Genomic DNA, 17,447 nt, shown 5'->3' with positions numbered 1-17,447 from the left:
CAACTGTTTTTTTTTTTTTTTTTTAAATCTTAAGTCCACATCTCTATGCCTTGTTGTGTTAAGCTATCCACTGTCTGCACCTCACTCTTGTTTACAATAAGCACTATGAGTGAAAAATAAATGATTATCTTCAAACCAACCACTTTGTTTCTTGATTGAACGACACGTCTGAGGAGAAATGCTCATGTTCAGAAACAATTTATCGACAAGAGACAAAGCACAGGGACAAGCTACCTTACTTTTAGCACTCATTTTGATTCTCTTTATATTGCAATTCACCGTATCAGTACAGTGATAATTCACAACAGAGTAGATGTAGTAAGGTTTACAGAGGATATTTTTACAAAATAAAGTGATAGATGACACCTAAATTTAGGTTCCGACGTATTTCCTTCTAGGTTCGCTAAGGGTGATTCCTCCTGCTTTCATTGCTGCCCTGAAAGACTGAACCTGTGAGGGAGAAAAATCAGGAAGAGACAAACATGAAGTAGGTGACAGAAAAAAAAACATTCAAAAAGACATTCAAATAATTTCAACAGCAATTTATGCTTTATGGACTCACAGCATCAGAGCGAAACGTCCAGGGAATGGCCCTGTACACCATCCTGGTGATGCCAGCTTGTTTACAACGCTGCGCCAGCACGTCGCCCACAGCCTGACAAGCTACCACACTCCTGGTGGAAACCAGCTCCTTCTTCAGTGCCCACTCCCTGGTTGAACAGGTCAACACTGGGACAGGAGAGCTGCTGGAGAAGACCTGTGCCGTCACGTGATGCTGGGTGCGAGAAAACTCCAACCTAGAACGAGAAACATGCAGGAGGAAGCAAGGGCATTACATGCGTATAGTTTTCCAAAATCAATACATACATATACATATACAATATATACATATACAGTACCTTAATATAGCAAATGTATGCAAAAGTACACAGAGTCACTAATCGAAATAATGTTCACTGCCAGAAACAGAACCATAGTTATGTAACAGAGACATTTGACACTTGATTTCACAAAGATCAACAACAAAAAACAAAAGAAAAAACAAAGATGTGTGGCATTCAGACATATTTTGACACACATGCAAACACAGACCTGTGGTAGAACTCCCGGTGGGGCCAGGTCGTCCTCCAGCCCCGGTCCTTCACAGCCAGAGCCATCTGCTCCAGGTTCCGGGGGTTTCTGTTCACAAAGGTCGGGTTAACGGCTTCATTTTCGTCCGCGCTGGGCTTCGGCTGAGAGGCTGCTTGGCTCAGACACCGAGCTGGGAGACAGACAACAGGTAAACAAAAAGAAAAAAAAACAATAAGTGAGCGGTTCGTTAGAGCGAGAGTCACGGGTGGCCACAGGTGGCCACGGCAGTCTGTTAAATAGCATCAATGCAGATAAACACAACACCGTTACTGCGCAGATTAAGGTAAAACACCTGTGACTGACATAACTTTACTGGACTCACCTGACTGATGTGTGGCTACAACCGGGCGACACCGCTGAATTTGACCTAACAACTGCCGAACACCGCGATTTAATTCACTCAGAGCCATCTCCTCCTCCTCAGCTGTGTCCACCTCATTAACTAAAACAAAACTTCGGTCAGTAAACTAACTAACGTCTGGGGAGACCTTATATCCTTAAAGACATTAAACATACTCTAGCAGTCTGCTACAGCTTCATCGTGACATGTCGAGCGCCATCTTTGACATTCAGACAACATCCGGTTCACTACGTGCCACCTCAGAAGCAGCACGGCCGGAAACAATACTCAACAGTTCCAGTTCCACACAAAGTGAACGATCATCAAGAATAATAAGATTTTCTGTCTTTTAACTTTACAACAACTTCAGTTTCAGGCAAGTAAATTAATACATTAAGTGCTACACCTAAGTTCCATTCTGAGGTACTTATTTTCGTTTTAAGTTACTTTAAACTAGTTCCACTTAGACTACCTACAGTACTATAATGCTGTTTATATCTTAATGAACACTCTGAAAGGGACCATTGTACACAATGGTCTACTTCTATGGTTATTCAAACAGTATATTTTGCTGATAATACTTATGAACTTTTTCAATGCAAGATTTCTCACATATTACAAACAATTACTACTTATTTTAAATGGTCTGTCACCTATGAGTTCACCTATAATAAAATGTGCTATTTGAATAAAATTGCTATGCCTTTACATAGTGGTATTACTCCTGCTACTTACACTCAAATAAGGGATTTAAGTACTTCTTCCATTGCTGCCAACTTCACAAATTAGTCACACATACATGACACAATAAATAGTGCAGCTACACAACAGGTAAGGTTGCCTGTTCAGTAAATGTCTTCACAAGATTAAACATGAAAAACTTATTTAATTTCAGTTCAGATTTTACAGTGCAAACCTGCAGAAAAAAAGAGGCAAATGTCTAGGGCAGAGTGTTGTTTAAAGCAGTGACATGATAATGGATGACATTCTTTATCCAAAAGACTTAATGAATAAACAATCACTCAGTCCCAGTAAGGCACCTGAAAAACTTCTACTACCAATAAATACCTGACGTGTGTTGTAGTTGGAAGACATGAAAATGAATGGAAAGTACCTTTGGCTCATGAACATCATTGAGATAATTTCCCTGCTGTCATTGGATAAATCTGGCTTATAAAAGCACAATACACCAATTCAACAATCACAATTCCCTTAAACTGCAGAACAGATTCATTAGGTGATGAGTTTTCCCTTTTCATAACCGATGATTATAATATGTTTATACTGTTAGAAGTAAATGATTACTAATTCTTAATCTACAGAAAGAGTAATTAGAAAGAATTACATAGAGTGGAACAAAACAGCAATGGGATACAAAATTATATGTTTTTTCATTTCACATAATGTAATTGTAATTAATTATAGAAGGGCTCATTCTCATTCAGCTTGTGCAGAAATAACAGTCTATACCATCATCATCATCATCATCATCATCATCATCATTGTGCAAGTCAATTAACCCATTTCATAGTCTACAGGCAGTAGAATACCACTGTTTTGAGAGAGGGTCATTCTGAAGTGTTGCAGTCCAAGTACTCAATAATATACATAAGTTAATGTAACCATTTGGCAATACTAAGTAATGATTTGGCCGATCATATAGGAGCTGATGCACTGATCAGAGATGAGAAAGAGAAAGGGCTCAGCTTGTAGCCTGTTCCACTGTAGAACTTGTTCTGAAACTCCACCCTGCAAGAGAGAGAAGCAGAGTCAACATACAACGGCAAATATAAACAACACACTATCGATTTGTGTCCACCCACACCATTTCTCTGCCTCTTCTGATTGCCACGAAATTTGCTGAGCACATTCATCACCTCCATCACACTTGTCAGGTGACTAACACGTGTTAGCACATGATAACTCTTTAAAACAAATTGCAGAACAACCTAAAATCTGAAAATGAATTGTTCCAGATTTTACTTAGTGCAGTTATCCAGCCTACAAATTAATCCCGTTCTGTGAAACAGGGCTCCAGATTGTTTAAGATAAATTAAGATATTTGAAAATAATTCTTTTTCTAATTTTTTTTTTTTTAGACCTCAGTGTTCTTCTCCTTCCTCTCATCCTTACCAGTGTAGACGGAGCGCGTGGAGGAAAGCTGAGAGGCCTTCCATAACCAGAAGAATGGAGATGGTCAACACAGCAAAGAAGGCAAAAATCACAAAAAGGACCACAGATCCCACGTAGCCCTGCCACTTCAGCGCAATACGCATCACCATCACCCACAACACCTCTGACAGCTCTGTGAAGTAACAAATAAGTCACCATCACATAACTATAACTAGTTGGAACAAAACTGTCATGTGTGTAACTCACTGGCTAAAAAAAGAACAGTATGAGTGTGTTTGGTTTTAGAGAGGAAGTCTGTGTGTCTGAATGCATCATGTGAGAATGATAATGCACATTGTGTTGGTGTGTATGTGTGCCACTAACGTGCGTGAGCCAAACTGAGAGCCCACAGTCGTAGGTAGGAGGCGGTGTTGGAGATGCAGCCCAAGCAGTACTCTATGGTGTGGATGGCCTGATGCATGAACACGTCTGCAGCATCAAACTAAATCAGATAGAACAGTTAAAATAAAATAAAGAAAAATGAACCTCTGACTTGATTTAATCTGTTCAGTGAACAAAGTTACTTGTGCTTCTCTCTTACCTCCTCTTCAGCGGCTCCTCCCTCCAACTCCCCTTGATGAGTATTGATGGAGCCGTCGTCAGCCACCAGCGGGCGTCTGTCTTCCTCCTGATGCTGCGGAGAATTAAAAATCTGTCAGACAATGTGGCTCGCTGTAGATAAAAGGGTTCAAGTTCAGTCAAACACAGGCTCACCACTTGACGTCGCCTTCTTGTGAATGTGATGTATTTGTACATCGGCTTTCCTAGCAGGAGGACCGGGACTGAACACAGAGCCAGCACCACCAGGGTCTTCTGAACCACAGTCTACACATAAAGAATGAAGAGAGACCAGCTGCTCATTTCAGCAATCTACGACGAGGGACAACACTGGTGTTTTTGCAAGTTGCTTCCCCATTTACCACAAATAGTATACACACATACATTTCTGCAAACCCCTTTCCAAATGCATGCTGTAGTTTCTGTATGTGTATGTCCCGGATGCTTATTTATTTAAAAAAAAAAAAAAAAAAAAATCAATTTCACATTTAGAAAACAATTAAATAACCTTCACGTCAGATAATGCAGATAAAATGTTCACTGTATTGGGTTTCGTGTTTTAAGGGGATTTTCATTTACTGTGCTAACAAAATAAAATAAAACCAAAGGCTTCTCAATATAAAAACTGTGACATGCTTTAAAATTGTTGGTGGCTATGTAAAGTGTGAGATAAGAGAGATAAGACTCTGATATGTTCCTTTTAGGAAAATCAGCAAACTTACACACCTGTCCTGTATAGAGTGGCGGGTTGTCAGGGTTTTCTGTGAAGAGGAACATGTCTATGAAGTGGATAAGTATACTGGGGGCAATTTTGGACTCGGCTGGTGTGTAGGCAATCCACTTGAACACCACCATGAACACCAGGTAACCAAACAGACACACCATGAAGAACAGCTCCGGGATCAGCACAAAGAACACACTGCTGATCTGGCCAAAGTGCCTGGAGAAAACAACAACAACAACAAAGGGAAGTAGAAACAGAGAAACAAGGATAAGTGAAGGCAAGCAAACACTACAAACACACACACACACACCAAAAAAGTACAACATGCTTACCAGTAATTGAAGAATGACAAGCAAACTCCAAAAGTCATGTGAATGATACCGATGATGACTGACATCTTCATCTTGTATGAGTTAAGGAAAGTCAGTTTGTTGTTGGCCAAGCCCCAAATCTGATGATCACACACACACACACACACACACGCAAGAGAATCAGTGTGAATAAAGTGACAAACCAGATGACAGGATGAAAAATACTGAAGTCAAAAAGGAATGGGTTTGATGGCCATACTGGGTCAATGCCAAATGGATAAGCGCTGGTAAAAACACCGGACACAACAGGATCCATGGACAAGTACTGGTTCCCTGCCAGGACTGATGCACTGAGAAGAGATGACATAAATGTAAGATGGACAGAAAACACAGCCTGTGAGAACTGGAAAAAAAAAAAGGCCACGAATCATCATTTTGAAGATGGCACGTATGAAATGTCCTCACTTCCATATGTTCTTCTCAAACATCGGGCGGACGTGCCACGCTGAGCTGAAGGTACTGAGGCCCCTGCTGAAGCACTCGTTGTAAATGGCCCCCGTGTAGATGGAGAAGAGCCCCATCAGCAGAATCAGATACCTTCCTCCAAACATCATCTTCCAGATCTGAAACACACACAGGGACAACACACAGATTTAATTTCAGTTTAGTATGCAAGGTCAAAGACATGTTTGAGCATCTTTGCTCTAGTCTTTGAAATAATCACTTGTTCAGAGGTCCTGACTACATTTCTTAATAACCCAAATTAATAACTTTAATCCTAAAATCAATCCATAAACATACTAAATAATTTAATCTAGTCTGAAACTAAAATTGCATAGGCATACAGTGCATGATCCCTATGGGATCCATGGGATGATTCATGCGATGATAATGGCAATTAGATGAAAAGCAAGCAATTATTCTGACACGACTCTAGTGTGTACCTCATTGTTGTTGGACCTGAGTTTGGGGTCCTTCTCCTCAAGAACCATCCAGAGGGCAGCCAGAGTCATCAGTAAACCGTGACCCACATCCCCAAACATCACAGCAAACAGGAAGGGGAATGTAATTATGGTGTACACCGCTGCAGAAAAAAAAATAGATGTGAGGCTGAGAATTCTCTGGCTTCTACATCTGAGATGCCCTTTTTCTTTCAAGACATTAATGAAGAAATGTCTTTTTTTTTGTTTGTTTGTTTGTTTTTTAGTGGTATGATGATGTACCTGGATTGACTTCACGGTAGCTGGCAACTCCGTAGGCATCAACAATGTTCTGGAAACCAGCTGTGAAAGAGTTGAGGGGAAACAAGGTAGGCGGAGGGGTGGAGGAAGGCAGGCGGTTGTAGAAAGAGTCGACCCCACTTCCACTCTTCCTCTGAGGGTGGAGAAGAAGTTTGGACAAAAATAAACACGCTGACAAATTTGGTGCTTTACTTGTTTATGTTCATTCTCCTTGTCTACAGCGTTGCCTTACCCCTCCCTCTCTCAGAGCTGCCTGCAGTTCAGGCAGCTTGGCAACGGGACACCAGGCCTCAGCGATCAGGCATTTGTCGGTGACGGAAGGGCTGCAGAGATTCAGCACCATCTGGACTGCCTTGCACTTTTGAACCCTCACCTTCCACTGAGGCAGCACAGCCACCGCCCGCACCAGCAGCTGCTGCAGGAAGGCTTCGGTTTGAGACAACACCTAAAGTAGAGGGAAGTGAGAGGAGGAGGAGGAGGAGGAGGAGTGGAGGTGTGAAACAAGTATAAAGAGCTCTTTAAATACTGTACTGCCATTTTAGGCTTTCTAGTATTTTCAAGTGTGAGACTTTACAAAAGAAGGTGAATGCTGCTGACTGGATCAGTGTAGCAACAAATAGTCACTGGGCTTTTGTAAAGAGCAACTACACTTACTGATTTGATATCTTCAATTCTGCCTTGAAGTCCCTGGAGAATCTCCTCCCTCTCAGCAGTGCTCTCAGGGTATGCAAATGTCTGTGTGCGGAAACTGTGAGATGCGGAAATCAAAAGATATTGAACAAGTTCAACGGACACTGCAGTGTGGAAATCTACAATGAAAAAAAAAAATCGAACTGGTGCACAGATTTACCCACCAATCACATATCTTCTTGACTTTCTGCCCAATCTGATCTCCCCAATAGGAAATGAGGAACACTGACCATTGCACCATTTCCCCCTGCAAATGAAGACAGAGCAAACAGCTTTGATAAAACATCCATAAGAAAACGTGACAAGTCATCAGAGACTATCCCTGTAGCAGAAAAAAATGTTCAGATCTATCTCTCAACCATGGTCGCCTCTCTCTGTCTCCCTTTACCCACCGTGTCCGGGTGTTCGAGTCTGTCCTCCATTTCTCTGAAATCCACAATAATATAGCCGCGGCACGCCCGCCACAACAACCGTTCAAACGAGGGGACCTTCCAAGGATGGACCACTCCTGCCACAAAACTGAAAAAAGGACAGAGACATGTCAAGCACAGAGAAGACATAATTACTTCAAAAAGAAAGGAGTTTAATACATTTTAGGGAATGGTATCTACCTGAGGTGGACATCTTGGCGGTTGTCAAACAGGCCTTGGCTTTCCAGTACAGGTGGTGGTGCCTATGAGGTGAAGAATTTTTTTTGGGGGGGGGGGGGGGGTTTAGTCAGTTTGCTAACTATGGTTTAATAATTAAAGAAAAGGTAATAAAATGACTAAGGAAATTTATTTTTAAATACCTGTGAGGCTGTCAGAGAGTGTGTTCTGGTTAGGACACCTTTGTACTGGCAGAGCTGGGTGAGCTGAGCCCGGAGGCTGTCTCTGTTTCTGGACACCTAGTGAGACACAGACAGGCAAATCAAGAAAAAAAAAGTCAATAAGTTCAACCTGTTTTTATTGTGTACTAATGGGACAACGGAGACATTTCTTTGATTTATCAGCATGGCCGTATTTTAAGTGCTCACCTCTTTGAGCTCCCTGGCCAGCCTCTCACACTCCTCCTCTATAGTGATGAGTTCACGGGGCTGAGGGGCCAAAGGTGTTGGGCATGGAGGAGGGAGGGCACCCTGCAAGGGTGGAGACAGGGAGCGATTGATCTCCTGCTCCAGGAAGGCTGACGGGCAGACAAAAAAAACAGTCAGATGGAGAATCTCTACAAAAATTACTAACGAATATAGGTGGAGAACAATGAGTCAGTGTTACTTACTAAAGGTTTTCTCAAGTTCTTCACATCGTCTGACTTCGCCAACAAACTTCCTCTGAAAGGCGTTCACATTAGGATTTAACTGAAATCAGAAGTATCAGAGCCGAGGGCAGAGGAAGAGGGCAAGTGTTACTCATGTTCATCTGATCGCAATAGGAGAAGGAAAATTTTTGCTGTGTCTCAGAGTGAATCAAAGTTGACCATCTTATCTAAGGTCAGATTTAGAAATGCTGCAGACCACAAAGTGACTTTATAAAGGTATCTACGGGCACCAAGTACAAGAAGATCACAATCAGCTACACATAGATAAATAACTGTGCTCTGGATTGTTGTTAGAATGAGAATAATGATCAGAGATTTGTAATCTGAGCCATAACACGACAGGGCAGAAATCAATCCACCATCTGCATGTGAAGAAATGTAAGACATAAATGTGGTTAAAACGTGGTAAAGCATTCTGGCCAAAACAGCTGACTAGCTTAAGAGGCTGAATGGCCTCCGCTTGTTTTGGACTCTGAGCTTTTCGCCACAAGATCATGAACAAAGAGCTGAACAAGAGTTTAAGAGACTCACATCTCGGAACTCAACCAGTCCCAGCTCTCCCAGCTCACTGACACAATTATAGGCCGAGCCAGACTGAAGGAAGAGCTGCACCAGGCACACCTCCTCGCTGCGAAACATGGAGCCCATAGTTGCCTGCACAACACCGTGGAAAGAAGTGCACGTTAATTTCATACAACAAAGTACTGCAGTTTACAGTGGAATGGGAGCTATTGTTGATAAAGTTTAGAGGAGGCAGGCAGTAAACAGGAGAAAAGAAAAGTTCACAGAGGGCAGCTTCTTTCAGTTAGGACAATAAAAGCCTCTCAGTGCAAATGCAGATGCTCATGAGTTGAAACTGTGAAAAAGGGAAGCATCAAGTCCTCCTGACTGTGATATGATCAGGTGAAATTTCCATTCTTGCACAGGCACGTTCCTCCCAGAGGCACAAACTTGCATTTTTGCCACTTGTGAATAAAATCTCTCTAAAACACAGAATCACAGTTCACTCAGATTTAAGAGCTCTGAAGTAAATCCTACCCTTATGAAGGTTATAAAAATATTATTATTATAGCAATAATAATAAGTTTTGATTCAGTTTTCTGGGCATTTTAGTCTGAGTGGGGTCGTGCTGTATTGCGTTACATTTAAACATTGAACATTATAGTCTTTTAAAAAAGGTAGGATTTACTGCAGGGCTGCTGTGTCAAATTTCACTTTATTAATTACTATAAAAGTCATCGATAGTGAGCATTAAAGTAAAAACTTATATTAAAAATAGAAACTTCTGCATTTTCTAGAACGAATGCGACCTCGGCTGTTCCCCCTCTATTGTGTCTAGGTTTTTTTTCCTTTGCCAAACAAAACTGTACAGTTTCGTTTTTCGTGCCACAGCATGCCACTGAAACGAGGCGCAGGAATAAGCAGTCAAACAAAAGATGCCACATTAAATAAAAAAACGAACTCATGATTAATTAAGGCTAGGGAAATCCCGTGAGGGCGAAATTAAAACAGCACAAGGTTTTAATTTGTGTCATGACAATAGTAGGTCATACGCTGTGGACATGAGGTAGAAAACAGATTCATTTGAGCACAAAATGAAGACAAATACAAAAACATCTCACCTGTCTGCCTCCTAAACCCCGCCGGACTCCAAACTGCTGTCTTTCAGGCTGTCCAGCTCCGTAGCCGACGGACAGACCGGTGACTATTAACCGGGGAAAACAAGACGTGTATGTGAGAAGTTATCCCGACTCCTGTCGAGAACTTCCCGTTTCTGAAAGTCACGTTACCGCAGTCTCACGTGATAGCTGGCGTTCGTCCCTCATTCGGCCGCGAGAGGTCGAGATTTTCAGGTTATGTAAATGGCGGTAATGAGCGGAAATGTATATCTGGTGTTGTTTAAGGCGACAAAGATTGATCTCTAACGCCTGTTAGGTGTTAATTTAGATTATTGATCTTGTTTAATATTTGATATAAAAAAGGTGGAATGGTTGGTTTGCCAGTCATTGGTTGCTAAGCGACAGAATGATGACACAAATGTCATGCTGGCGCGCGGCAGAAACTATTATTTGCACCATGGGTTAATCGGCTCTTTAGTTTTCGATTAGTTGATTGTTTGGTTTGTAAAAATCCTAAAAATAAAAGTCCCCATCACAATTACCCAGATCCCCAAGTGACACCTTCACTGTGCTTGTTTTGTCCAACCTACAGTCCAAACCTCAAAATGATCAAAAACAAATATATTAAAAAGTAAAGGAAGCTAACATTCACATTTGAGAAGACACAACAAAATTTACTATCAAATGAAAAACGTAATGGCCTCAAAAGAAAAATAAACTAAAGCACTTTAAAATTTGTAAAGCGTAAATATACATCCCATCACTGCCAGAAATATATAAAACATGTGCAGACATTACCTCCTGAAAAATGCATTTCCTGGACTGATGTGTCCTTGGAAAAATCCCCTACAAATAAACAAACGTCCCCTAGGAATATGAAAAAGTCCCTCAGTAATACAGTATGTTCCAGTAATGAAGGAATCTTGTAGGAATTACGCAGGACAATGAATTCTCTGATGTTGTTTTACACAGAACAAATTACCTTGTTAAGGATGCATAACATTGTTAGTCGCACACTGAACCGAGTGACTTATAAACTAGTTGTTTTGTTCCAAAATCATGTTCACACATACACTACTTTTCTTCTGATTTAACGGTGAGCAAAGAAACTTTTCCCCTTAAGCACTTGGATATGTAAACAGCTTTCCAGAGTCAAACTCTGTACATTCATCATTCTGCACAGTGAAGCTCAAATACCCAAGAGTACAAAGAAAAAAAACATTTTGGAGTGGAGGGGAAATTTACGTCCACACACCAACATTTGGAGTCTGAATTAGTCATGAAAGAATGGACAACAAATTAACATCATCAGGCAGATCTGGGCTAATATGCTCTTCCTGAGCAACTTTGTATAACCTGATGAAATGCCTGTATGTAAAGGCAAAGTGAAATTATTTCATTTCCTTCAGAGGACCCAACAGTGCCCTTATTCTGACAAACACATGTATGGCAATACAAAAGATATTTTATTTTATTGTAAAAGGGCAGCGGTGCAACAGGTAAAATAGCGAGTAACAAGAAATATACAATTGGAAAAAGACAAAAAGTATAAATGGAACAAATGAAATGGGAAATGAAAATGAGGGGAGGTTAAACGACTAAATTTGTCACAGAAGAAAATGAATCTCACACGTGTTCATCTTCTGCTTAGCTGTGCTGTTCATCACTACAGATTATTTTCCTCTTACCCTAAAGATACTGTGATGAAGCTGGTCTACACTGAAGCAAAGCAGATTGTTTTCACACCATGTACACTTCCCAACAGTGCATTTCAACACTGGAGTTGCAATACAGGAAATTTTAGACCCCACCCCCGCGGCACACGCACACAAAAAGAAAATACTACAGTAAAATCATAACAGGAACATTACACTGGATTCTGCATCTCATTTAACAACATATTTCAATGCCAATAAACGTTGTTATCCAAGCCATGCGGCTGTGGTTTCAATTAGCAGATAATTTCATGGGATCTCTTTCCTGGACATGACGACTAACACACTAAAGAAGCAAAGTTAGCACAGATTTTTTTTTTAATTTTTCTAAAAATCACAGGTCTATGCTAAGTCTGTGTCCAGGATAGTGACTGCTCAGACAGAGACCTCTCTATTCTTTCCTCAGTTTTTTTTTTTGTCCTCTCATCCTGAATGTATGGTTTTCTACAAACTGTAGAATTTGAGACTCCTGTCCATTCCTGCAGAGGTCAGGAACTGAGCGTTTTCTCCAAAGGCCACCCCAGTCACCAATCCTGTATGGTCTACAATTAGGAAGGAAGAAGCAAGGTCAAAAATCTGCTACTACATAACTGGGGGGGGGGGCGGGCATTTGAAAAAAGACTGGCATTTTTGTTCCTCACCTGTGAAGTTGAGGACCTCAGACCACTGCTTGCAGATGTAGACACGGATGTCAGACCCTCCCACAGCCAGGTAAGTACCACTCTGATCAAACACAAGGGACTTCACCTGAAATAGAAAAATATGGAATGAGGAATAAGGAATGAGATTCAGAAACATAGAGGTGTGAAAGTCTGGAAAACAGATTGAATGGTAGCTAAGATCCGAGGGGGAGAAAAATCAAACCCAGCCTTGGAAAAGAGCATGATTATCCTCAGTGTTGCAGTTAAATCCACAGACCTGATGGACGAGATGATTTCATGTGCTTGCAAAGCTCTTATTTCCCATTAACATTCTTCTAGCATCTCATATCAGACTCTTACTTTGAGCCACCTCGATTATGTCACATTAAATATATTTATTCTCTTCCTTGCTGAGGCTGAGATGCAAAGATCAATGTCACTTCATGTCTGTACAGTAAACATGAAGCTATAGCCAGAAGATGGTTAGCTTAACATAGAATTTGGACACAAAGTAGTTCCATGCTAGCAGAAAACGTCACATCTCTTTAATAGTAGAAATAGCCCCCCCTTTCTTACCTCATAGTTGTTGTCCAGAGTGATGGTCTTGAAGTTCTTCAGTTTCCTCAGATCCCACAGTTTCAGCGAGCTATCCTGGGCACCTGGAGGACATCAGAGGACGTCAGTGTCAATAAAGAAAATGCAAGTGCATATACACTTCCAGCTCACTTTGGTGCCAAAAACACAAGCCCGAAGATGCTGTGGTTAGCAACAGGTCTGTGGCTTTTACACTTTGCACATTCCGTACTCTTTTCTGTACTTTAGTTTCTCAGTAAGATCTTCAGGTGTAGTGAGTAAGTGTACTCCTAAACCTTCCTGCATGTTTACATAAAAAATGTGGGTAAAATGCTGTTGGTAATTGTCACCTGTGGCCAGATAGTATCCGTTCTCAGAGAAAGCGATGGAGGTAACGGGGCCTGAGTGGCCGGGGAAGTTGGCCACGTTGGTGCGCTCCTTCAGATCCCAAATCTTGATTTGGGAGTCAGCCGTGCCAGTGCCGAAAATGAGACCATCAGGGTGGAACTGAGCACAGGTGAGAGCTGTAGGGGATCAGACAGAAACATTACCACCTGGAATGAATGGACTCTTTTAGACTGTCAAAACACACGAGTCAGCATAGAGGCACTTACCACAGCCAGCACTTTCATCAGTTACTTTGGTGAGCACTCTACCAGTCTGGATATCAGAGAAGGCCCAGTACTGCAGAATAAAAATAACAGTGACGTTAGAGTGGTGAAACAGTTTAGTAGTAAACAGGTAGCTTTTACCATTACTTCTGCAGTTAGGTAAAACATGTGGTCTGTGGGTGTTTTTTTCAGGCTGCAAACACACCTGATCCTCAGAGGAGCTGAGCAGGTAGTCCCCGGTAGCATGTAGGGAGAGACCAGTGACACCTGCCTCATGGGCACGAACCACCTGGACACAGTTGCCACCGGTGACAGACCACACACGGATGGTGGTGTCTGGAGATGCAGAGAAGACCACAGACTATAGGGGAGAAAACAGTGAGAGAGTGAGGGAAGGGAAAGAAAGTTAATAACAGATCATGTTTTTAAGACTTCAAAATCTGATTGGTCGATGTTTCAAATTAAGAAAAGAAAAGTTACCTGAGATGGATGGTAAATGACAGACGTGACCTTCTTTGTGTGACCCTTAAGTGTCGCCACAATCTGCTCCTCGTTCTTGTCAAACACCACCACGTTCTTATCAGTTCCACCTGGGAAGAACACAAGTGGGCTCAGTATCATATAACAGATGCTTCAAATGGTGCCTAGCATGCCGACGAATCCCAAAAAACTTTTGAAACCAAAAAGATTTATTTCATGTACCGGTGAGCACTTTGTTGGTGTCGGAGGGACACAGATCCAGAGCCAGAATACCAGGAACACTGGCACTATGAAGACCCTGAAGGCAACAAAAGAAAACATTTGACAGTAAGTAGACTGAATCACTTGAAGAAACTGTTGCAGCTCCCGGATGAAAAAAAGAACCGGTAATTTATGCTTTATATATACTTACAGCATGAGAGGCCACTTGGCGGTATTTGCTGAGATCCTCAGCTCTAACCAGCTCCTCTGGCACAGTCTTTCCTCTCTGGAGAAATAAGAGGTGAGGTTGTTACAAGAGTTTGAACGCATATAACATAGTACCACGATGTTTACACAATATTAAGGCATTGTGATAAAAATGGGCAAAACGTGGCTAAATAAAAGAGTATTATAATACCTTCTTTCTCTCTGTGGTGAGGATAGTAGCTTTGTCTTGGAGCTGCAAATAGAAAAATAGGCATATTGAGACATATCGTACAGCTGCTAATGAAAATGGAAAGACTGCAGCCAAATAAGGATTTATGTAGGTTAAAGAAAAAAGTCTTACCTTCTGGATGATCTCTGGGGTCATTCCCACCTGTTCACTAATCTCCATAGGCTCTCCACCAGCACCCTGCAAGGGCAGAAATGGATGCTTTTAGGAGCAAGTGTGGCAAAAGATGATGATGGGCATTTCTGATCAGTATCTTATCGACTGAAATCAAAAGTCAGTCACTCACCGCTGCAGATGGCTGAGAGGCAGGAACTGCCTGAGGCGCAACCAGTCCAGCTTGGGGTTTGAGTGTGGCAAGAGCTGTAATGAGGAAACAGACCCCATAAGAAAAACATGCTCTTATAATAATTTCTATGAGTTGATGTTGGTGTGGAGCAGATTCTGAAGAGATCTAGTGACACTTCTATGTGCTTTACAAATGGAAATGTGTCCTCCGGCAGAGGACACACAAACTGTTGCTAGCCCACCTTCTCTCGCAGCGGTGACCTCTTTGGTGAGTCGAGCGATGACTCTGCAGGCGGCATCATGTTGGTAGAGGGCGTGTGACAGTTCTTGGCGAGTAGTCTGCAACTGCTGCCGCAAGGTGAAGCTGTGAAGCATAACGGCATCCTACAGCAGAAAAGAAAAGACAGGATGAAGGATGGATTCTTCTCCTTTTCTAAAGTAAATATTTGAAGCTGGTTACATGACAAGCTCTTTTGAAACTATCAACATGGCTCATAATTCATAGAGTGGCTTTTAACAATAACTAGGGGGCAAAATATTTGAACTCCTTTGGTGCACTGTATGTGTCAAGTGGAAAAAGAGGAATGGCACAAACAAACCAAGATTTTTCAGTAGACAGAATAAGTGCTGCATTGCAGTTTATTAAAGGTACTGATATTCAAAGATTGTTACGTTCTGCTCCACCTCAGGTTTATCAATGTCAAGAATATTGGTTAAAAATCACCTGTTAATTCAAAACAGAAATTCTGAGTAACATTTACAGTATGAATGTGTTTTGTTGTTCCTCCTTTGTGACTCCACCAGATTAACAACACTTACCCACTCATCTTGAAGGGACTTGAGAATGGCAGGAATGCTTGTTGCTGATGGTGCCTTTGGTCTAATGGGATGGGAAACTAGAAAAGAAAAAAGAACACGGTGCCTCTTATTAATAATTACATAAACTTAATCTTGTTAATTAACATTGCTCTTTGAGGTTTCAGGGACACTTGTTGCAGGTTAGAAGGTAAAGTCAAACGGTACTCTATCATGGGCAATTTATAGAATAAGAAACATACTGATTATGAATTAAGTATTTTTTTAAGCATTTTTTCCTTTAATGTGATCAAAAAACAGAGTATTTCTGGGTCCTGGTGGGACAGAATAAGCAATATGAAAAAATTATTTTGGCCTTAGAAAAATGTGATGGGCTTGTTTCCCTAGTTCCTGACATTCAGGTGCCAGTCAGTCAGGTACGCCTTGCTAAAACTAGAACAGTTTAACGTTATCAGGTTAATGTTAAGACGAGTAATTAACCTTAATGAATGTTCAGGTTTTGCTGAAACCGTTTGGAGGAGGAAGTGCTGCAGTTAATTTGTGCTGTGCTGAGTGTTTTTTCACATCATTGACAAAACATTAAAAATACAACTCAGTACAATAAAACCACCACAAACTTTAGCCTCCATACTGAATATGAATCAACACCTCAGATACAACATTCATGGGGATGTATTAAAGGGCTGCTGCATTAAACTACATTAGTTGTAGCCAGGTGTATTCCTAATGAACTGGAAGGTGAGTATTCACATCTTTAGCTGCTCCCAGTGGTTTACCTTTGATATCTACAAGCTGCTCCTCAGACAGCGGTTGTCCGTTCATCGGATCCGTCCCGTTCTCCGCGATGTACTTCTCGATCAGCCTGCGCTCAAATACCTGGTTGGACACCGGAGAGACGCAGGGGTGCTCCGGCACCTCGTTGGAGACTGGGGGGGAGGAAATGCGGTTACAGCTTAAAAAAAACACACGACAAAAACAATAAAATAACCACAAACTAAGATGGGTGAACAATCACAAGCAGAAGGCGGCACTGCATGGTCGCTAACGTTAGCTACATTAGCTAGTAGCATTAGCGCGGTGCCTAGCTAAGCTGCACTGCCTCCGTCATTTCAGTTAATTCAACTTCACTTACTTGCACAAACCAAAGACATCCTCCCGACTTAGTACTAACAATTAATTCTAAAAAACTGAATAACGCGCGGCTTGCTCTCAGGCAGTTATTACGGTTAATGTACACTTTCCTTATGTTTTGCTCAAATTAGAAGTGGCACGCTGTCCTTTCATTGCCGCTACAACCGGAGCTTTTTCTTCTTCTACACTTGCTTCCGACACTGAGCGTTCAAGCCTGACAGGCGCGCCACTGCCCCCTACCGCCGGAACAACGCCACTGCTCTGATAGATATACTAAAAATGGTGTAACGATGAGTCCATAAAAAACAGAAATTATTTCTGTTTACAACTTCTCAAATGTGAGTGCAAGCTGCTTTCTTCAGTTAAAATCTATGGATGTACAACTGTCATGCTGACAAACAAGTTAGTACATTGTCACCTTGACCTTTAGCAGCTTGTCATCGCCATTTGTCACTTTT

At 41.5% G+C, this 17,447-nt stretch overlaps 3 protein-coding genes across 3 annotated transcripts; all 3 read right to left on the bottom strand.

Moving 5' to 3' along the window:
• Nucleotides 1–73: 73 nt before the first annotated feature.
• mrpl18 (mitochondrial ribosomal protein L18) lies at nt 74–1,699 on the bottom strand. The gene is made up of 4 exons (XM_041048389.1): nt 1,454–1,699; nt 1,093–1,261; nt 563–797; nt 74–450 (listed from the first exon to the last, which is right to left on the bottom strand). Exons 1-4 carry the CDS (start codon nt 1,539–1,541, stop codon nt 373–375), a joined length of 570 nt encoding a protein of 189 aa, XP_040904323.1. The 5' UTR covers nt 1,542–1,699; the 3' UTR covers nt 74–372.
• A 641-nt stretch (nt 1,700–2,340) lies between these two features.
• tcirg1b (T cell immune regulator 1, ATPase H+ transporting V0 subunit a3b) lies at nt 2,341–10,228 on the bottom strand. The gene is made up of 21 exons (XM_041048383.1): nt 10,086–10,228; nt 8,995–9,117; nt 8,425–8,503; nt 8,183–8,331; nt 7,958–8,053; nt 7,779–7,840; nt 7,560–7,686; nt 7,332–7,414; nt 7,132–7,225; nt 6,710–6,922; nt 6,460–6,610; nt 6,181–6,320; nt 5,702–5,859; nt 5,496–5,586; nt 5,258–5,376; nt 4,928–5,141; nt 4,358–4,468; nt 4,185–4,277; nt 3,968–4,085; nt 3,605–3,776; nt 2,341–3,220 (listed from the first exon to the last, which is right to left on the bottom strand). Exons 2-21 carry the CDS (start codon nt 9,109–9,111, stop codon nt 3,127–3,129), a joined length of 2,481 nt encoding a protein of 826 aa, XP_040904317.1. The 5' UTR covers nt 9,112–9,117; nt 10,086–10,228; the 3' UTR covers nt 2,341–3,126.
• Nucleotides 10,229–11,529: 1,301 nt separating this feature from the next.
• On the bottom strand, nt 11,530–17,161 carry prpf19 (pre-mRNA processing factor 19). The gene is made up of 16 exons (XM_041048385.1): nt 16,991–17,161; nt 16,635–16,784; nt 15,862–15,938; nt 15,285–15,426; nt 15,044–15,117; nt 14,872–14,937; nt 14,722–14,763; nt 14,515–14,589; nt 14,325–14,400; nt 14,103–14,212; nt 13,828–13,983; nt 13,626–13,695; nt 13,362–13,535; nt 13,015–13,097; nt 12,439–12,544; nt 11,530–12,339 (listed from the first exon to the last, which is right to left on the bottom strand). The coding sequence occupies exons 1-16, from the start codon at nt 17,007–17,009 to the stop codon at nt 12,242–12,244; spliced, it is 1,518 nt and encodes a 505-aa protein (XP_040904319.1). The 5' UTR covers nt 17,010–17,161; the 3' UTR covers nt 11,530–12,241.
• Nucleotides 17,162–17,447: the final 286 nt, after the last annotated feature.

This window comes from Toxotes jaculatrix, chromosome 10, assembly GCF_017976425.1.
Source record: "Toxotes jaculatrix isolate fToxJac2 chromosome 10, fToxJac2.pri, whole genome shotgun sequence".
NCBI lineage: Eukaryota > Metazoa > Chordata > Actinopteri > Toxotidae > Toxotes > Toxotes jaculatrix.
This window is presented reverse-complemented; position numbering and strand designations above follow the sequence as displayed.

Coding starts and splice junctions, on each gene's coding strand:
- mrpl18 (XM_041048389.1), bottom strand. CDS start 1,541: ATGGCTCTGAGTGAATTAAATCGCGGTGTTCGGCAGTTGTTAGGTCAA. Junction 1,262..1,453: donor TGTAGCCACACATCAGTCAG/GTGAGTCCAGTA, acceptor TCTGTCTCCCAG/CTCGGTGTCTGAGCCAAGCA. Junction 798..1,092: donor CACCGGGAGTTCTACCACAG/GTCTGTGTTTGC, acceptor TTCTCGTTCTAG/GTTGGAGTTTTCTCGCACCC.
- tcirg1b (XM_041048383.1), bottom strand. CDS start 9,111: ATGGGCTCCATGTTTCGCAGCGAGGAGGTGTGCCTGGTGCAGCTCTTC. Junction 7,687..7,778: donor CGCCAAGATGTCCACCTCAG/GTAGATACCATT, acceptor TCCTTTTTTCAG/TTTTGTGGCAGGAGTGGTCC. Junction 4,086..4,184: donor GAGGAGCCGCTGAAGAGGAG/GTAAGAGAGAAG, acceptor TATCTGATTTAG/TTTGATGCTGCAGACGTGTT.
- prpf19 (XM_041048385.1), bottom strand. Junction 14,938..15,043: donor CCTCTCAGCCATCTGCAGCG/GTGAGTGACTGA, acceptor CTGCCCTTGCAG/GGTGCTGGTGGAGAGCCTAT. Junction 14,213..14,324: donor CACCAACAAAGTGCTCACCG/GTACATGAAATA, acceptor TGTTCTTCCCAG/GTGGAACTGATAAGAACGTG.